Source organism: Elephas maximus, chromosome 2 (genome assembly GCF_024166365.1).
Source record: "Elephas maximus indicus isolate mEleMax1 chromosome 2, mEleMax1 primary haplotype, whole genome shotgun sequence".
In the NCBI taxonomy this organism is placed as follows: Eukaryota; Metazoa; Chordata; class Mammalia; order Proboscidea; family Elephantidae; genus Elephas; species Elephas maximus.
The window spans coordinates 36,631,499-36,651,859 of record NC_064820.1 but is presented as its reverse complement, the minus strand read 5'-3'; the positions used below and the strand labels follow the sequence as shown (position 1 = coordinate 36,651,859).

At 38.0% G+C, this 20,361-nt stretch overlaps 2 protein-coding genes across 7 annotated transcripts in view; both read right to left on the bottom strand.

Annotated features, from left to right (window-relative positions):
- PDZD2 (PDZ domain containing 2) overlaps positions 1–20,361 on the bottom strand; it is a 575,078-nt gene that overhangs the window by 550,280 nt on the left and 4,437 nt on the right. The gene's annotated exons all lie outside the window — the stretch shown is intronic.
- The window catches only part of C2H5orf22 (chromosome 2 C5orf22 homolog), a 42,196-nt gene that overhangs the window by 21,238 nt on the left and 597 nt on the right, over positions 1–20,361 (bottom strand). The window contains exons 2-10 of one of the 6 annotated variants that reach the window (XM_049861748.1): positions 19,389–19,534; positions 16,888–17,037; positions 12,995–13,424; positions 11,361–11,423; positions 10,986–11,107; positions 6,131–6,197; positions 5,273–5,410; positions 3,694–3,833; positions 181–520 (exon numbers count right to left, since the gene is read on the bottom strand). In XM_049861748.1, coding sequence (XP_049717705.1) covers positions 388–520; positions 3,694–3,833; positions 5,273–5,410; positions 6,131–6,197; positions 10,986–11,107; positions 11,361–11,423; positions 12,995–13,424; positions 16,888–17,037; positions 19,389–19,534 — 1,389 coding nt within the window. In that variant the 3' untranslated portion in view covers positions 181–387. Of the gene's footprint in view, positions 1–180; positions 521–3,693; positions 3,834–4,086; positions 5,473–6,130; positions 6,198–10,985; positions 11,108–11,360; positions 11,424–12,994; positions 13,425–16,887; positions 17,038–19,388; positions 19,535–20,361 lie in introns of those variants that run through there. The other 5 variants (XM_049861766.1, XM_049861770.1, XM_049861757.1 and 2 more) reach the window with 5 other exon arrangements.

Sequence of the window (20,361 nt, the reverse complement as noted above, 5' to 3'; positions counted from 1 at the left end):
GGCAGGTGCCTCATCTATTCTGTTCATTGGCATATACCCCGCACTAATAAAGTCTGGCACATGGCAAGTGCTCAATAAACATCAGTTGAATGAATGAGTGAATCGCATACATTCCAACCAAACTAGGGGAAAAAAGGAAAAACCTCTCACAGAAATGAAGAAGACAATGATGGAAAGGAAGAAAGAGAAGCAATAATTCCATTAGTTGGGGGCAGACTTGATGCCAAAAAAATTGCCATTTTTCAACAATGGATGACATTTGTCTGGAGATTGAAAATACCTTCCAGAAAATACACTGTATTCTCTGGAAGACTCATTTACAATTAAGTTAATGAAAGCCCTATTATTACACCAGGCTGTAGGAGAGGCTCAGCGTTCTGTTTTGTTTCAAGATGGAGAGGCGTCTGCTGAGTATGCCAGGTGAATGTCCAGAGTCCCATAGAGGGAGCGGAGCACAGTGAGGACCTTTTCTTGGATGGTGTCAACTTGCTCAGAAGGACAGTAATCATCTAGACTTGATCTGGAACCAAGAAGAGAAAGTGAAAGAAGAGAAATACATATAAATAGCATAAAATCATATACTGCAGTGAGGAAAAGTAGGAATGAAGGTGTGCTGAATTTTGCAACAGTGACAGTTGAAAAGTTACCCAGATCTTTACCCTGTGTCAAGTGCTTTACATGAATTATGCTTTTTAACATAATTCAACTTTGTAGGTACAATCACCATCCCTTTAAAGGAATAAGAAACAAAGAAAGGTTAAGTAACTTATACAGGGTCCCATCGCTAATAAGTGCTGGTGACAGGATTTGAACCTAGACAGTGTGCCTTCAAAACCTAAGCGCTTTATCACGAGACCGCTGTTTCCCTGAAAAGGAGATGCGACTTGGGAATACAGGAGCTTATTATTTTAGTGACTGGACATCTTTCTTAATCTTTTATTTTGTGTACATTAGGGCTAGGAGCTATTCCAAAAAAACCAGTAACCATGGAATCGATTCCGACTCATAGTGACCCAATAGGACAGAGTAGAACTGACCCATAGGGTTTCCAAGGAGTGGCTGGTGGATTGGAACTGCTGACCTTTTTGTTAGCAGCCAAGCTCTTAACCAATGTGCCACCAGGGCTCCTAGAAACTATTAGGGTGGTGGTTTTCCAATTTATAAAAGGGTTCTACTTCTAAAAAAAAATTGTTAAAGAATCCAGGGGTTGGTCCAAAAAAAAAAGTGGGAATGTGCTGGTGTTGAGGATAGTTTTCTAGGCGGAAGGAGGAAAGAGCAAAGTAGGGTGGGCAAGAACCTGTATTTCGGGAGTATTCCTAGAAAACAGCAACTATAACTTGAGTTGCACTGGGCAGTTACGGTGTTGCTGCCAATTCTAGCTGGATTAAGATGTGAACATATTTGATCGGTGTCTCCCGGCTCTGGACTGGGATGAGGAAAGCCACTGAGAGGATAGATTGGGGAGAGGGGCATAGAGATCTTTATAGAGAGAAACGGAATTACACAGTTATCTATCCTACTACTATTACTAGTATTTCAGACCTAAAGAAATAAACTGTAAGACCTATGATAAACTCACCCCATTCCTGGTGATGAGGTTATTTTTGAGGCTTAACGTAAATGCTTGATACACAGTAAATGATACAGGGCAACTTTAGGTTACTAAATACTGTCTAACATACACATATAAAGATTTAGTTTCAGACAGTGTCATACGTAAAAATTTAATTTACAAGCCTTAACAATTAAGGGGTATGTAAATTCTTTCCAGGAGATTTCTGGCTTCTTTAAAACACTATCAGTGTAGTTCATGATGGGAGCTACCTCCAAGAGGGTATTTTAAAATCTGTTGGTATATTTTTGACTGTCACAATGACCAGGGGAATGCTATTGGCATTTAGGCGGCCAAAACAGGAGGGCAGGGCTGTAGAAAGCTTGCAACATGCAGGACAGTCCTGCAAAATGAGTAACTGTCCTGCATCATTCCAAAGCCCACTGAGAATTCACTTAAGTGAAAGACCTGTTTATAATTTTTTGAGCTAAAATGCCAACACTTTTATATATAAATGAAGTGCTTTAAAAGTTGTTTTAACATGAGCTTAATTTTCCAGAAACACAACTACTCTTTGAATTGAGGGAATATTGGACTTTAAGTTCAGAACTTTACTAAGAGATTGTTCAATAACTGGAAAAACTATGCCACTATGCAGCGTTGCTCATGGTATTTGAATACAATACACTCATACTCTGTACTTGCACTGGTTACATTCAGTGATTCCTTGTAAAGATGAAAGTCCGGAGGGGCATTTTAATTAATACATATTATTTTATTATCAACTACTTTGTTTCTCTTTCATGTTACAGTGATATTTTGTGTGCGTATGTATATATATTTAAATTATGTGTATAAACCTGTTGTCTTAGAGGTGATTCCAACTCATGGTGACCCTGTGTGTTACAGCGTGGAACTGCTCCCCAGGGCCTTCTTGGCTGTCATTTTTTTATGAAGCAGAACACCTGGCCTTTCTTCTGTAGCACTGCTGGGTGGGTTCAAACCACCAGCCTTTAGGTTAGTGGTCGAGCACAAACTGTTTGCAGCACTCAAGAACCTTAAATTAATTGTATAAAGCCCAAACCCATTGCTGTTGAGTCGATTCCGACTCATAGCAACCCTATAGGACAGAGTAGAACTGCCTGATAGTTTCCAAGGAGGAGCTGGTGGATTTGAATTGCCGATCTTTTGGTTAGCAGCTGTAGCTCTTAACCACTGTGCCACTAGGGTTCCTAATATAATTATATAAAATCATATATAATGATTTAAAGAATTTAACGTGTTTGTGTTGTAAAGAATGGTTCTTAAATTCAATGTACTGCATTACATAAATATTCCTATTATTGGGCTAAGTATTTAAAGTACTTGTTTTTGAACCTCACAGTTCAACATAAAACTAAAGATTAACATAGGACAGAAAGTTAGCTTTATTAAATTGTTGCAGCTATTCAGCACAATAGTATGTTCAAATATAAAAATGGTAGCAGCTAAGTATTCATTTATAGGACATGGAAATGTGAATTTTTGGGTTCATCTGAATAATATCGCCAACATCAAAGATAAAATAGTAACTACACTGTTTGCCTACCATCACTAATTAAAAAAAAACCTAGGGAAGAGAAAATACAACACCTAAATTCCAACCTGAGTGGTTAAAAATTAGTATTACTGTAGAGTTTCCTATTTTTGCTATAAAAAATTACCACCAATTTAGTGGCTTAACAACCAAAATTTATTCTCTTATAGTTCTGGAGGTCACAAGTCCTAAATCAGGGCAGTGTTGTTCCTTTTGTAGGCTCTAGGGGAGAATCTGTTTCCTTATGTCTTCTAGCTTCTAGAGGCTGCCTGCTTCTGGGCTCATGGCCTCATCCTCCATCTTCAAAGCAAGCAGCAGAGAACCTTCCAATCTCTCTGGCTCTGATCCTCCTGCCTCCCTCTTATAAGAACCTTTGTGATTCCACTGGGGCCACCTAGATAATAAAGGATAACCTCCCCATCTTGAGGTCCTCAAATTGATTGCATCTGCAAAGATCCTTTCGTCATATAAGGTAATACATTTACAGGTTCTGGGGGCTAGGATGTAGACTCTATGGGCGGTGGTGGTGGGGGGTGGGGGGCACCATTCAGCCTACTAAACTTACCTTGCAATTGTCACAAGTGTAGGTTTTGGTAAGTTTTTCAGTAAACAATACACAGACTGAATAAGAGACTCAATTTCTTGTTCTGTGCTGACATGGTGAGGAAGTTCTGAATAGTCACAGGTTAGGCCAGCCTGGTGAACCTGAAAACAAAACAGCTAAAATTTATACTGTAAGACTGCTGTCTTTAAAAGATCCTTCAATCATTAATGGCCTTGTTGGCAAATCTTTTTATTTTTTAATATTTTTGTGGATTGGGACTTTTTTGTTCCTTAATAGCTTCTGTGTTAATAAAATTTATCTGTTCTCTCAAGTTTTGGTAGAATTGGCTTGTACACTGGTTTTGGCCTGATACTAAAATTCTTTAATTTATTTTATGATTACTGCTTCATCCCGTTTATCTTTCTGTGAGTCAATTTTCATAATTCACATTTTTTAGTGAATTATGTACTTCGCCTAGATTTTAGAAGTTATTGATATGAAAGTGTACATAATAGTCTCATCCCGCCTTTTCCTTTAACAAATTATTTTATCTACTTTTTAAAATCATGCACATAATGCCACAGTTGAAGCTTCAAGAGGGTACTAGAAGGGGAAATCTTCCTCCTGCCTTATTTACACTACTGTTACAAGTTTTACATTTAACCAAGATCTACGTATGTATTTTAAATTTAATGAATGGCATTTCATTCTTAGCACTAAACTAAATATGCCTACAAGCTAGAATTGGCTAATGGGTTGCCACTTTGTAATCTCTGTTTTAAAGTTCTGAAAACTAGAAACTCAAATATGTCATAGTTCTGCCTAGAGTACTTAAGTACAAAGCATGGAAAGAAAACCTAGTAATTTACTATTTAATTAGAGGCTTTGGATACACATCAAAGATTTAACTGGCAAGGACCAGTCAATGGAGTAAAATGACAGATTCTGCATGTTCTTTTGCACTAAAATGATCAAACCACACAGAGTTCTAACAGTGCAGCTGTAGACACATATATGATTACATAATTTGTGACTAAGCCCATGCCGGAGCCCTGGTGATGCAGTGGGTAAGAGCTCGGCTGCTAACCAAAAGGCCGGCAGTTTAAATCCACCAGCCGCTCCTTGGAAACCCTATGGGGCAGTTCTACTCTGTCCTATAAAGTCGCAATTGACTCAACGGCAACAGGTTTGGTTTTTTGGTGTTAAGACCATGCCATTCATCTTCCCATAAACCAAGGCTTCAAACTGGTTCATTCTGGTTTGACCCCCTGCTGAAATTTGCATCTCTACCCCAGATATGCTGAATCAGAATCTACAGCTTAACGAGATCCCCATGGTGATTCTTGTGTATAACAACAAGACCCCCAGGTAATTCTTACGTATAATTTATTATCACTTGGGGATCTTGTTAAAAGTGTAGATTCTGATTCAGTATATCTTTTTTTTTTTTTAAAGCAAATTCTCAGCAGGGGGTCAAATGGAACAAACCAGTTCAAAGCCCTGCCAAAAACACCGTATAAAACGCTCCCAATAACCAACAAATCCAGATGTGATGCAGTGATTAAAGCAGATCTGCCTGAAGACACGTCCAGTATCATACGCCTGGCAGGGATCTCCAAGTCCGGAGTCTCTTCCGACTCTCATTCTTCATCGTTACCATTTCAGAAAAGGGTGCGTTGTGGATTAGCTCAGGTTTAATCTCAATATTCTTTTGCTGGTATCTCTCATCCTTAAAAATCTGGTATTAAATCAAATACTTAGACCTCAGTTCAAATTAGGTGGCTTGACTGTATTCCCAAACTACATAAACAAAACAAACACAACTTATCGAAGTCAGAGAAGAACCTGATGGAGAGAAGACTTAGGGGTCGCAGCCCTGTCACTAAACCTGGGGAAAGTTACTCGGACCCTTCAAACCTCAGTTTGCTCATCTCAAGTACTGGGTCAAATGTGAAAATGGAAGAAATGATGATTAAAAGTATCATCTTTTGCCACAGCACTCAGCTCACTGTTGACAGACAAAGCAGTTACACAGCCAGAGCAGCTCCGTCTGCTTGCTTCCTTTTCTGGTTTTTCAGCCAAAACAATTTTCAGAGAGGGGGAAAGGAAGGCCGAGGAAGGGAGTATAAACATGAATGAGGGCTGGACAACTTCAGAAATAGTACACTTTCTATTCTGTGGTGAGAGATCTGACCACAGACCCCTGCTCACCCCTTCCGCCCCCAACATGCGGCACTTTTGCCTCGCACATAAAACTGGGAAAAGGATGTTTTGTAAGGAAAACTTTCCCAGTGTCTGTCTTCTAAAAAGTGTGTATTTTTTACTTATTTCTTCTCTCAATAATTCATTCAGACTTCCCAGGAATACAAATAAATCATTCTAACAAAGGGCAAACTTTCCTACTCAGAAAATTTCCTTTATAAAGGGTCAGTTTTATACTTCAATATAAAATATTTACCATTTCATAGTCCGGCACTTGCATCCGTTTTTTCAAACTCTGTACAAGGGGAACTAGTGATTCCATTCTGGAAAAAAGGGCAGAGCTGTGCAGTTAAACACCCTAACCATCTCAACGAAAGTTACAGTAGCAAGTGATATATCATACTTAAAATTTACCATTAACATGCTTCATAGGATGCTTAGGCAATAAAAGACAAAGCTGTTCAAATGTTATCTTCAAATATTAACTAATGAATGTTCATGACTGTTTTCTCACTTAAAAGATTACACTGTGTTAAAGGCTGAAAAACAGCACTCAAGAAAATGAGATTTTCTTCCTCTTTGACAGATGGAAGTTCTACTGTGACTAAAAAATATTCTGAACACCAGGAAAACTAAGTGCTTTTAGTACACTGATAAAAAAAGATATAGTTTCGAAAAGTAAAAGAAAAAAATTAAGGACACATTTATTGACACATACAATTATAAGCAGAAATGTGCTAAATTATTTTACACATTAACAATGGTGCTTTTAACTCTTAAGTTATTTAATTAGCTAGAGCTCTTTGGAAGCTCTGATTGATTAATGTTTCTAGTATCTTAATGCCTCCTCTACCTCCCTCCCTGCAATATCACTAAGTGGTAGGGACAGAAAATTGAAAGAAAAAAAGAGGCACAGAGGCCTGCCTTGCCACTCCTCCCGTTACTTTTTCATTTATATTAATGATACTTTCTGGACTTCTTCTGGGCCCAAAGCACTTCCTTAAAAGCAAAGACCTTTCCACGCCAAGGGACTGGCCCTTTAGGGCTGTGGTTAGTTTGAGAACACTTTTGGTGGCACTGCACCCACTTCTCCTTTGTACTATTCTGCCCCCCACCTCCAATTCCAACCATAGTCTAAGCTCACTGCTGTAGCAGTCTCAGTTCCTTCAAGCCAGAGACATTTTAGCACACTGACTTTTTCATCAGTGTACTAAAACTCCCTGCAGCGATTAACAGCTAACGAGGCTTGCCAGCAGCCAAGGTGGTTCCACAGAAGATGATCCCATCCATGGGCTACAGAATTCGGCATACTAAGGTTTTCAGGCATGCTTGTTTACTGTTTAAAGTTTTAAACTTGGCTTGAGACTTCACGACATTACAAAATAGTAGGTACTTTTCAGTATCTCTAGGGAGACTCACGTTGGGTGACTTATTTCTAATCCCAATTTCATCAAGGACGGCATCATTTTTAGGACTAGCTCCCTACACGGGAGAGAAAAAGCATTAACTGATGTTAGAGTGCTTGATCAATACTTACTGATGTGGCCATTACTGTTATGGATTATTCTTCTACACTGCTGCTTTCCTTAGTGATAATAATTTAAAGCTTTATGATACATTAGAAGGATGGCCCTGAATTTTTTATTTATTTTTCTGAATAATTTATTTTGAAGTAAAAACTAAAATCAATACTTTGAATAACTAATATATGCACATGCACAAAGTATAAATCAAGGAAAATTGGAAGTCGTCAAAAATGAAATGGTACAACTGAAAATCTATATTCTAGGCATTAGTGAGTTGAAATGGGCTGGTATTGGCCATTTTGAATCAGATAATCATATGGTCTACTATGCTGGGAATGATAAATTGAAGAGGAAGGGTGTCACATCATTGTCAAGAGAACATTTCACGATCTATCCTGAAGTACAACGCTGTCAGTGATAGGATAATATCCATACTCCTACAAGGAAGACTAGCTAATATGATATTATTCATATTTACACACCAACCACCAATACCAAAGAGGAAGAAATTGAAGATTTTTGCCCATTTCTGCAGTCTGAAATTATCAAACATGCAATCAAGATGCATTGATAATTACTGACGATTGGAATGCAAAAGCTGGAAACAGAAGGATCAGTAAGTGGTGAAAGACATAACACTGGGGATCACACGATAGATCTTTGCAAGACCAACAACTTATTCAGTGCAAATAATTTTTTCAACAACATAAATGGCGACTATACACGTGGACCTCGCTGGATGGGATACACAGGAATCAAATTGACTACTTCTGTGGAAAGAGAGGATGAAAAGGCTCAATATCACCAGTCAGAACAAGGCCAGTGCCAACTGTGAACAGACCATCAATTGCTCATATGCAAGTTCAAGATGAAGCTGAAAAAAATTAAAACAAATCCATGAGAGCCAAAGTACAAACTTGATTATATCCCACCTGAATTTAGAGACCACCTCAAGAACAGATCTGACGCATGAACACCAATGACCCAAGACCAGATGAGTTGTGGGATGACATCAGGACATCATACATGAAGAAAGCAAAAGGTCATTAAAAACATAGGAGAGAAAGAAAAGACCAAAATGGATATCAGAAAAGACTAAACGTAGAGTAGCTAAAGCAAATGGAAGAAATGATGAAGTAAGAGAGCTGAGCAGAAGACTTCAAAGGACAGCTTGAGAAGATAAAGTAAAGTATTATAATGACATGTACGAAAACCTGGAGATAGAATACCAAAAGGGAAGAACACGTTAGTAGTACGTACACAGGCAACTGCTGGAAATTCAAAATGGATTCAAAGGAGGATGTGGAATGAGGGATATCATTGGTGACATCAGATGGCTCTTGGCTGAAACACAGAATACCATAGTCATAGTCAATGTTTTATTGACTATGGAAAGGCATTCAACTGTGTGGATCATAACAAATTATGGGCAGCAGTGGAAAGTATGGGAATTCCAGAACACTTAATTGTGCTCATGCAGAACCTGTACACAGAGCAAGGGGCAGTCCTTCAAACAGAATAAGGGGATCCATCAGTAAAGTTGTGTGTCAGGGTTGTATCCTTTCACCATACCTATTCAATCTATTTGCTAAGCAAATAATCCAAAAGCCAGACTGTATGAAGAACAGGGCATCAGAAGTGGGGAAAGATTCACTAACAACATGTATTATGTAGGTGACACAACCTTGCTTGCTAAAAGGGAAGAGGATTTGAAGCACTTACTGAATAAAATCAAAGACTACAGCCTTCAGTATGCATTATACCTCAACACAAAGAAAACAAAAATTCTCACAACTGAACCATAAGCAACATCTTGATAACGGAGAAAAGATTGAAGTTGTTAAGCATTTCATTTTATTTGGATCCACAATCAATGCCCACGGAAGCAAACAACGTATCACATTGGGTGAATCTGCTGCAATGACCTCCTTAAAGTGTTCAAAAGTAAAGATGTCACTTTGAGGACTAAGGTGTGCCTGACCACGGTATTTTCAATTGCCTCATATGAATGTGAAAGCTGGACAATGAAAAAGCAAGATCAAAGAAGAACTGATGCCTTTGAATTATGGTGTTGGTGAAGAACACTGAATACACCATTGACTGCCAGAAGAATGAACAAATCTGTCTTGGAAGAAGTACAGCCAGAATACTCCTTGGAAGCAAGGATTCCAAGACTTTATCTCATGACATACTTTGGACATGTTATCAGGTGGGATCAGTTCCCGGAGAAGGACATCATGCTTGGTAAAGTAGAGGGTCATGAAAAAGAGGAAGACCCTCAACAAAATGGACAGACATAGTGCCTACAACAATGGGCTCAAACACAGCAATGATGTGAGGATGGCACAGGACTGGGCAATGTTTTGTTCTGTTGTGCATAGGGTTGTTGAGTTCCAACCGACTTGAGGGCACCTAACAAAGCAAAACACAAAACAATATATGCACATAGTAGAACAGAAGGTATTTTTCCCTTATATACTTAGTCTTTCAGTAATACAATTCCTCTCCTCAGAGGTAACCACTGTTCAACTTTATTCTGTATTCCTCTAGACAGCTGATGAATTATTTTCAATAACCACAACATGACAAACTGTAGTAACTGTTCGTGTCCTGGCTCCAAAGTACAATGATTCTAACTCCCCATTTTGATGTTCCTGTCTTATGACTGACCTCTTATATTTACTATCCTAGAGAATAATCTCACAGTTTGTAGAAGATCACTTTTTAAAGAAGCTAGTTCTCATCTTCCTATGCTCATGAGAACCTAAAGTTTTTACATAAACTTACATATATTATTAGTTTTCCAGCCTTTTGAATTTACATGATTTAAAGTAACTACAATATTTACGTCAATATTCTTTCAAGTCAGCTTCAACGCCAAATGCGTTCTTAACCCAGGGGCTCACACTGAACATTGTCACTCTAAAAGGACTTCTGGTGCCAAACTTTCAAGGAAATATTAACAGAGAATTGGTCAAATGAATGACCTACAGAATCCAGCTTTCAAATTCTGCTCTCTCATGCCATGAGCAGGTTGAAAATAAACTCTCCTACTTGTAGCTGGGCTATTCTGAAAAAAGAGGCCAGTTTTCACATTGTAATTCACTTGTTACATAACTTACTTTTCAACTGATAAGTTAATATTTGTTTCTTACACATTTAGAGCGTCTCTTTACCTCATTCCTTTTTGATCTCTATAACACCTACCACAATATCTCATACAAGGAAACCTTTGAGAGCTGGTTTTATTGTATATTGTGAAGCTAAAGCACAATGGTTAAAAGCCTGCCCACTTACTACATGATTTTGGGCAACTTATCAAACCTATGTGCCTTGGTTTTCTCATTTATAAAATGGGTATAATAATACTGGAACCATAATATTGTTAGAAGGAATGAATGAGTCAGTGCAAGCAAAAATCTCAGAATTATAATATGCAGATAGTAAACTCTCAATAATTGCTAGCTATTGTTCAGAAATATATGTCAAATGTAATACTAATTTTTTTTTTTTAGCAATTTATCCAGCAGGCTTAGCAACCTAGAACTGCAGACTAGTAAAGAGGAAAAATATTTGGGTTCTTACCCAGGGTTTAAAGCCCATCGCTGTATAGTGTCTTCATCATCACCATCACACAAATCAGCAAAGGTAGCTTCTAGGTCTTCTAACTGGTGAATTCGAGTATCAACACAGTCTACCAGATCTTCCTTTGAAAACACATTTAAAAGCTGAGGTTATACAGTTAATACTTTCAAAAGAAAAGTGAAATCCCACTACAATGAAAATCTTGGTTCAGTTTGTTAAAACACGATTTAAGTATTTACCATGGGCTTCATCAATAAACACACACACACAAACACAAAGAATTTCAACTGTCCTGTGAGATCACTCCGATAAGCTAAAGATATAATAATATAAACGACAAATAGATAAGATTCCAAAGAAACAAATGGAGGATACCTCTGTTAGGCTGGCGTCAGGCTTTTTAAACTGATACAACTCCTGTAGGATTTTGTACTCTTCCTGGAAAACAGAACAATCCATGTGCCAAAAAAGAAGCGAATTTTTTACAATGATATGCTTTTTTTTTTTTTTTTTATGCTTTAGGTGAAACACTGCTTAGCCTTGGCTCTGATACCAGGAGAATATCTTAGATAATTATTTAAAAGTTATTCTGGGAGAACCAGGCTAAATATATTATTTTAGTTTCTATTGTAAATATTGGAGCCCTGGTGGCGCAGTGGTTAGGAGCTATGGTTGCTAACCAAAAGGTTGGCAGTTTGAATCCACCAGCCGCTCCTTGGAAACCCTACGGGGCAGTTCTACTCTGTCCTATGGGATTGCTATGAGTCGGAATTGGCTTGATGGCAATGGTTTTTTTTTTTTTAATTGTAAATATTAAGGAGACCTGGTAGCCAAATGGTTAAGCTCTTGAGTGCTAACTAAAGGGTCATGGTTTGAACCCACCAGAAGCTCTGTGAGAGATAAGATTCGGCAACCTGCTCCCGTAATGATTACAGCCCATGGGGAGGTTCTACTTCGTCATATAGGGTCGCTATGAGTCAGATTCCACTCGACAGCACACAACAACAACGTTATTGTAAATATTATCACCTCTTCAGGGCAACTCTATCCAGCTGGGTATGATGACAATAATAAGCAAAAATTAGCTAAGGAAGACTTGGTGGCCTACGGGTTATGAGATGAATTATTTCTAATAATATTCCACTATATAAAGGGACACATTCTAGGATCTAAATGGATTTTAGCTATATACAGAAAATATGTTGCTGTTGTTGTCGGGTGGTTATAGGGGTCACCGGCTCCACATGCAACGGCAAGAGTAAGGGAGAAAGTTTCCTTCTTGATTTGCACTCTAGGTCCCCCATTCTTGCTCTGGATTACACTTCACCCCCAAATCTTAACTATTTTTAATCAGTGCCTACCAGAGGTCTTCCATAGATAACTCACAGTGGTTTCTGACAAATATATATATAAAAACCATAAAGTGCAATATCATTACCATCACCAGCACCAGCAATCAAACACTGAACACAGGCAGACCTGCATCTAAGACCTGCTGAGGTACCCTAATGATCACAGACCTGATTCATTAGGTAAAAGCAGTGACATGTGTAATGCAACACCTCCTTGTTAAATGAAAATTCGGCCACAGAGGGTTTTATACGAATAGAATAGCTCGGGCCATGGTATTTATTTCTGAGGTGAGGAACTGAAGGAATGGGTATAGGAGTAAAATAAGTTATTTTTCAATGTTTACACATTTGTATGATTTTATTTTTTTCAACCACCCATGTACATATTTCCCTAATTAACAGATGCAAAATAACGAACTGTACCCTGAGCAGGGATTGACAAAAGACATCTTAGTGTTTCTGGGCAGTCCTTGGGTTAAGAATGGTATTTACGGTTTTAAAAGGTTTAAAAACAAAGAATATGTGAAAGAGGCTGTATGTGGCCCCACAAACATAAATTAATTACTATTTAGCTGTTTGTAGAAAGTTTGCCAATCTCTGATCTAGAAAAATGTACTATAATTTTCAAGATCTACATTTTAAAAACACCATATTTACCTGAGTGAACATTTCTTTGAAAGGATTCTTGACTGAAAAAAAATCTAAGTCAATATCTAAAACAAATGCATCCCCTTTGTTCAAAATTTCCAGAACTTGCCCAGTGTTGACTGCAGTCTGGCATTCCTGACTCTCAGGAGAACGTGAACATGATGGTTCCGGGGAAGCCTGGCCACTTGTCTGTGTCACTGCATCCTTTTCCAGTCCTTCTGAATAAGAGTCACAGTTAGGAGAGGCAGTGCTTTCTGCATCTTCCAGTGCTCGCTTTGGCTTCTTAGCAGAAGACACCGCATCATTTCCTTCTTGGCTGTTACAGAGTTTACAAGGTTTTACCATAATTACATCCAAATGTAAAGGTTTTTGGTTCTCTAGCTGGTCTTCAAGTACATAAAGACCATCGCTCAGGAAGTAATAATCTGTACTTGTAACCCTGGATCAGAGGAAAAAACAATTTTTAAAGAAAAATGAACCAATGAGCTGATACTTCGCTATGGCATTGCAGAAATACAAGAAAGGACACATTTGACAAAACTTGAGAGTCATCTCTAATATTTGTGCCTCCTGTGTTTCCACAGAAATAGTATTCCCTAAATGATAAGCAGGGCACACAACTGCCTAAAGTAAAGATGACATCTGATAGTCTACCTTGCTGCTAGGTGTGGCCATCTGAGAACAGAAGTGCGCAGAGCTTTGCTCTTCTTCCCTTCTCTGTCAACTAGGACGAGAACATGATAGTGGCCAGCCACCTTGGACTATGAGGACAAGGGCGTATTCTAGAGATGATGGAGCAAAAATATAGAAGGAAGCAGGGACCCTCAAACTGTAGAGCTGTGATGTAAGCCCTTGACTGTGTGTGTGAGCTCTAATAAGAGGAAGAAATAAGCTACCCTGTTTAACCCAGTGCTACTATGGAGCTCTCTCATAGCAACTGAGTCTTTATCCAAAACAACACTTAGAGAAAAATTGCAGTGGAAATAACTTCTTTTAACAGAAGTACCCTGTTATTTATTGACTTGTGTCCCCTGTCCCACCCTGCCAAGTATGTACTGTAAACCCTAATCCCTCTATCTGTGGTTATAATCCCATTTGGGAATGGGCTTTCTTTGTTATAAGAGGCCACATCTCTCTAGGGTATGTTTTAAGCCAATCATCACTGAGATATAAAAAGAGCAGATTAGGACAGAGAAGCTAGCAGTGATGTGGAAGATAGATGCCATGCCACATGAAGGTCACCAAGGAGCCAAGGAATAGAAGGTGAGAAGAGACAAGGACCTTCCGTGAGAGCTGACGGAGAGACAAAGCCTTCTTTCCCTAGAGCTGGCACCCTGAATTTAGTCTTCTATCCTCCTAAACTGAGAGGAAATAAATTATGTTTGTTAAAGCCACCCACTTGTGGTATTTCTCTTACAGTAGCACTAGAAAACTAAGACATGCCCTCTGCTGTATTTCAAAACTTCATTAAACTCTATATAACTATAACATTTTTAATATGAATAAAACCAAAACCAAACCCTTTGCTGTCGAGTCGATTCCAACTCATGGCGACTTCAAAAAAAAAAAAAAAAAGCACGCTTGTAGAATGCATTTCACAAGATGTAGTTTTTTTGACTTTAGACACACCAGCATGGTCTTAGCTTTTCTACTGTATTATGCCTTGGTAAGTACTTTGAATAGTGAAGCCAAGTGTTTCTTCCAGAGGCAGGCCCTACAGAACTAAAATAATGGTTAATATTTATGTCCCTCCCCCAGCATATATAGCTGTAAATTTAAAAAGATGTAATTTTCCAAAAAGAGTAATCATATAATAAAACTCAGTCATATAATAACACCCAAGTTGTTAAAAAGTGTACCCTCCTAAGAAAAACAAAGGCTGTATCCCCCAATCTAAATCTGTATTCTAAATAGTAGTTTACTTGGTTCAGACCTATACAGGCAGAGCAATGGTTAAGTGCTTGGCTGCTAGCCAAAAGGTTGGCAGTTCGAATCCACTCAGCGGCTCTGCAGGAGAAAGACCTGGTAATCTGCTTCTGTAAAGATTATAGCCAAGCAAACCCTACGGAGCAGTTCTATCCTGTAACATGGGGTCGCTGTGAGTCTGACTGACTCCATGGCATTCAATAACAACAACACACATACACACAAACACACTTGGATATCTCAGATTGCATGTATATATTATGTGTGTCTCTTCCATACATTTTCACTTGCAGGACTAACTGAAACTATGAGGTGATCAAAACCTTCCTAATATTGCTAGCACACACTGAGTTTCAAGCGTCTATTTAAGATTGCTCAAAATTATTTGATTTTTCAGAAACCTGCTACAGGTATGAGTTGGAATCAACATGACAGCAACAGGTTTTGTTTTTACCCACTGAAGTACCCAATAAATAATCCTACCACTCTTTCACAAATACCAATATAAAAGTATTTTACTATATGTTGAATCTTAATTCTTTAATCTTTTTATTATAGCCTGCGTAAATGCCATTTTCATATATATACAATAAAGTTATTTGTGCAAGTGCTATAAACACACACAACAAAAGTTAACTGTATCGTTAAGGATGGGTCAGAAATAAAAACAATCATTTTCAGTGAGAAAGACTACATTTCATTTTCAATGTATTACCATTTCATCCCACTATCTTTCAGGTTCTAGAAAGTTATGGTTACACTGCTTAAAATATTCATCCCATCATAACAGAATTTAGAAAGTCAAAAATATTCTGGTATTTCTAAAGGTATTACTGTTATCACAAGATACACATAACATTGGTTAAATACATGACAAAAATAGGTATAACACTAGTGGAGGACGCTGTAATTTAGACTAAGTGATTATCTAAAGCTAATCATGTTAATTATAATTTGTAATTACATTAATTTCATTTTACTAGGACCCACAATCAACAACCATGGAAGCAGCAGTCAAGAAATCAAAGGACCCATCGCACTGGGCAAATCTGCTGCAAAAGACCTCCTTAAGGTGCTGAAAAGCAAAGCTGTCACCTTGAAGAGTAAGGTGTGCCTGACCCAAGCCTCAGTGTTTTCAATCACTTCATATGCATGTGAAAGCTGGACAATGAATAAGGAAAATGGAAGAAGAATTTGATGCTTTTCAATTATAGTGTTGGTGAAGAATACCGAATATACCATGGACTACCAGAAGAATGAACAAATCTGTCTTAGGAAAATTACTGCCAAAATGCTCCTTAGAAGCAAAGATGGTGAGACTTCGTCTCATGTATTTTGGATATGTTATCAGAAGAGACCAGTCCCTGGAGAAGGACATCACGCTTGGTAAAGTAGAGGCTCAGCGACAAAGAAGAAAATCCTCAACAAGATGGACTGACACAGTGGCTGATACAATGGGCTCAAGTCTAACATTGATCGTGAGGATGGCACAGGATCATAGGATTGCTATGAGTGGAACGGACTCGACAGCACCTAACAACAATCATATTAATAAAATTAAAATGCCAAATCTATTTATTCAGCTACTGGATAAAAAAAAAATCAAAGTGAGATAATTTTGTTCTTTCACTGCTAATTGTTAAACTTAGCAAACAGCGGTGACATCAGGAGGAAAAAGCAAAATATATCACTGAATATATAACATCAATGATCTAATGGAGTTAGTCATCAATGGAATCAGAATTCCAGAAAATGAAGATCATGTTATTAAAAAACTAACTTGACCAGCAACAAAATACAAGCGGTGTACGAAGGTGCTCCAGGGACTGTTTCTGGTGTTTCGAGAACTTTTTGGAGGAGTTGAGGCTTATTCTGATCCCAATTGCATGGAGAGACACTTTGGAGGTAATTGTAGGGATCCAAAATAAAATAAAAGCATTCAACCAATCTAATACTCATAAAAATGAGAAAATTACCTGATTGTTGTGGTGGACGTGTCTTTGCCTACTAAAAAGTGATGTTTGCCCTCTTTAATTTGCTGAGCCCATGTGGGGTGAAGCCATATTACATGAGAAAAATGGCCGGCATAAACTGCAGGCATGATCCAATTCTCAATACTTAATTCTCTGAAAATGAAATAGAAAGAAACATTAAAACTAATAATGTGTACTTTAAAAAAAAAAATTTTCTCTATGAAAATATTTTAAGGTAACAGGTATTAAAGTGTGTCTGAGAATGCTTGGGGGTTGGGGAGAGAGGTCCCCTGAGACCTTTTCAGAGCGTCCACTAGGTCAAAACTACTTTCATGATACTATCATTTGCCCTTTGCACTGTATTGATGTTTACATTGATGGTGCAAAAGCAATGGTGGGTTACTATCTTAAGATTGACCAAGGCGGTGGCACCAAAGTCTGCCAGCAGCCATCATATTCTTCCCTACTAAACACTTACAACAACAAAACAGCCAGTTTTTCTTAAGAGTGTTCTTGATGATTTTATGAAATCTTGATCCTTGAAGTATAAACTTTTAAGTATTCTGTGTGGCAAAACTGGAAGGGCACATAAAGCACTTCTGCTACATACCTTGAAGTACAATGGCTGCCTCAAGGAAAAGCACTTGTGTGATTGACTTGTGAGCTAAACATCATTTTTTCTTGAAAGAACTGACTGACAATTATGGTTATTTAGACTCGAGTCTCGGTTGTTGGAGTCTACATTCCAAGTAACCTTTAAGAAACTACTGCTTGTTAAGTTTGGTGTAGCGCCGAAGAATATTCACAATTACCAAAAAGGGTATGAAAATACTCTTTCTAGTCACACCATCTGTGAGAGTCTAAATTTTCCTCATATACTCGTACCCTAACAACTTAGGCAACAGATTTAATGTGGAAGTCCATGAAAATCCAGCTGTCTTCTATAAAGGCAGACATTAAAGAGATCTTCAAAAATGTAAACAATGCCAGTCTTCTCATTAAATTTTTTGGTTCTAGAAAATATCTTTATTTTTCATGAAAATATATATGTGTTAACATGCAGTGGGTTTATTATTGTTATTTTGATATGAATTAATGCTTTAACATTTTCTAAGTTTTAATTTGAAATATGGTAAATACTGATAAAACCTCTATTTAAAGAGCTCAATAATTTTTAAGGGTGTAAAAGGGTCCTAAGGCCCAAAAGTTTAAGAACCATTATTCTAAGACTAAGCATACAGTTCTGCGTACCTGCCTCAGAATTCTTCCTTGAATTTCTAAAATGTAAAACCTCCAAACATATAAGAAAGCAATGACAATGGGTATAGCTAAATTTCTTTAGGAATTACACTCCAAATTGGAGTTTTGGGAAGTCAACTAAAAGAAATATAGCAGTAGCAAAATTAACTCACTCAAGCATTTATCTTTTAATTTTATAACACTGCAACATTACTGCTACTTTTTATATTATATAAGCAGATTACTTTCTATAATTATATACATGAAAGATGCTGACAGAATCTCAGGGAACTTTATTTACAGAAGCGAGGCTAGTAAGTAGTTTTTAGGTGTGATCCTTCCTGAAGAATGGAGTGCAAACTACGAAGTTTACGTCCATCTCTATGGTTCTATATAACTGAATGTCAAAAGGATCTGTAACCTGAAAAACAAACTGAGAAGTAGAAAGGGCTCAATCCTGGGAGGAAGAGTATAAAAAATTAAAAAACGTGTTGCTTATACAATTATTGAACTATGCGTTTAGATAAGATATGCTTTCTTGTACCTTGGTATCCTGACTTTTAAAAGGGAGGGAGAACTGGCTCAGATAATGTCTACTTCTAAAATTATATATTCTAAATCAAGGGTCGGCAAACTTTGGCTGGGCTACCTGTTTTTGTAAATAAAGTTGTACTGAATTACAGCCACAGTCATTTGTTTAAAGTGTCTTTGGCGGCTTTTGCATTACGAGGGCAGAGATAAACAGCTGCAACAGAGACTACATGGCTAGCAAGCCTAAAATATTTACTATTTGCCTCTTTAAGAAAAGTCTGCTCACACTGTTCTAAATAAAACCAAAAAGGCAAGTACAACAAAAACAAAATCCAGGAGCTCAGCAAAGTCTATTTTCCTTAATTCTTGCCTTATGTGCGGGAAACCTAGGTTCGATTCCCAGCCAATGCGCCTCGTGCACAGTCATCATCCATCTATCCATGGTGGAAGCTTACGTGTTGCTACGATGTTGAACAGGTTTCAGTGGAGCTTTCAGGCTGAGACACACTAGGAAGAAAGGCCTGGTGATCTACTTCTGAAAATCAGCCAATGAAAACCCTACAGATCACAATGGTTTGATTCTGGGGATCGCAGAGGATCAGGCAGCATTTTGTTCTGTTGTGCATAGGGTCATCATGAGTCGGAGGCCACATCAATGGCAGCTAAAATCACCACTTATCAGGTCGGTTATATTTGAAGTGCATAAAAGGTCATTAACAAACATCACATATTACCCAAAGAGTGTTTCCTTGTCAAACACAGTGTCTGCAGGCATATTCACAGGAATAAGGAGGTCTGGATGGGAGTCAAAATGTACAAAACATATATTACTGGCAGGAAGATGCTTTGAACCAATGGCACGGTATATAAAAGGCAGAACCTGTAAAGACACACACGCATATATTCAGAATTGGCACTGAAATCATGAGCACATATTCAACTGCAAATTGAAAATAATGCTAAACATAACTGCATAGTTTGCTAACAGCAAACGAGCTGTTAATAAATGGGGAAATACAAAATTAGTTTACTATAGATGATTGGGGAAACTATCTCAAGGCTTATTTTTTCCTGAGAACTTTCAGCTTATGCCTCCAAAGGCTTGACGAACAGCTCTAGCTGCCATCTAGCCACCACCTCAAGTTCAACAGGTAATGTGGGGAGACAGACCAGGACTGGGGCTCAGGAACAAACTGCTAGTTAATTCTGAGTTCTGACATTAACTGTGTTCAAGCTACCCTGTTTTTTCCGTTCCTTTAGGATGGTGAGGAGGGGCTAGGTGGTCTGTCAGGTTCTTTCTCCTTTTACATTTTCTGTAGTTCTAGGTTGAAAACGGAAGTTGAAAGTACAGCCTAACCCAGTTTCTCTCTTAGGCTCCTAGACACTATGTCTTGGTCCTGAGAAATCCAAATTCCTTCCTCGTCTCTAACTCCTCCATCCACAAATCCAGATAACCTTTCATGTCCAGAGAACCCCCAAAGCCTATTAATGCTGACCTTGGAAACATATCTTAGATCCATCGCCACTTTATTAGGCTTCCAGGAATCCAGATTAAGGCACTATTTTAGCTAAAGTAGCAAAGCCATAAAAGTTACCATTTTTTGTGTTTATATACGCCACGCACCGTATCAAGAGATGTATGTACACAATATGCATACGATAATACTCCTAATAGCCCCAGGAATGGTACGATTATCGTCCCTGTTT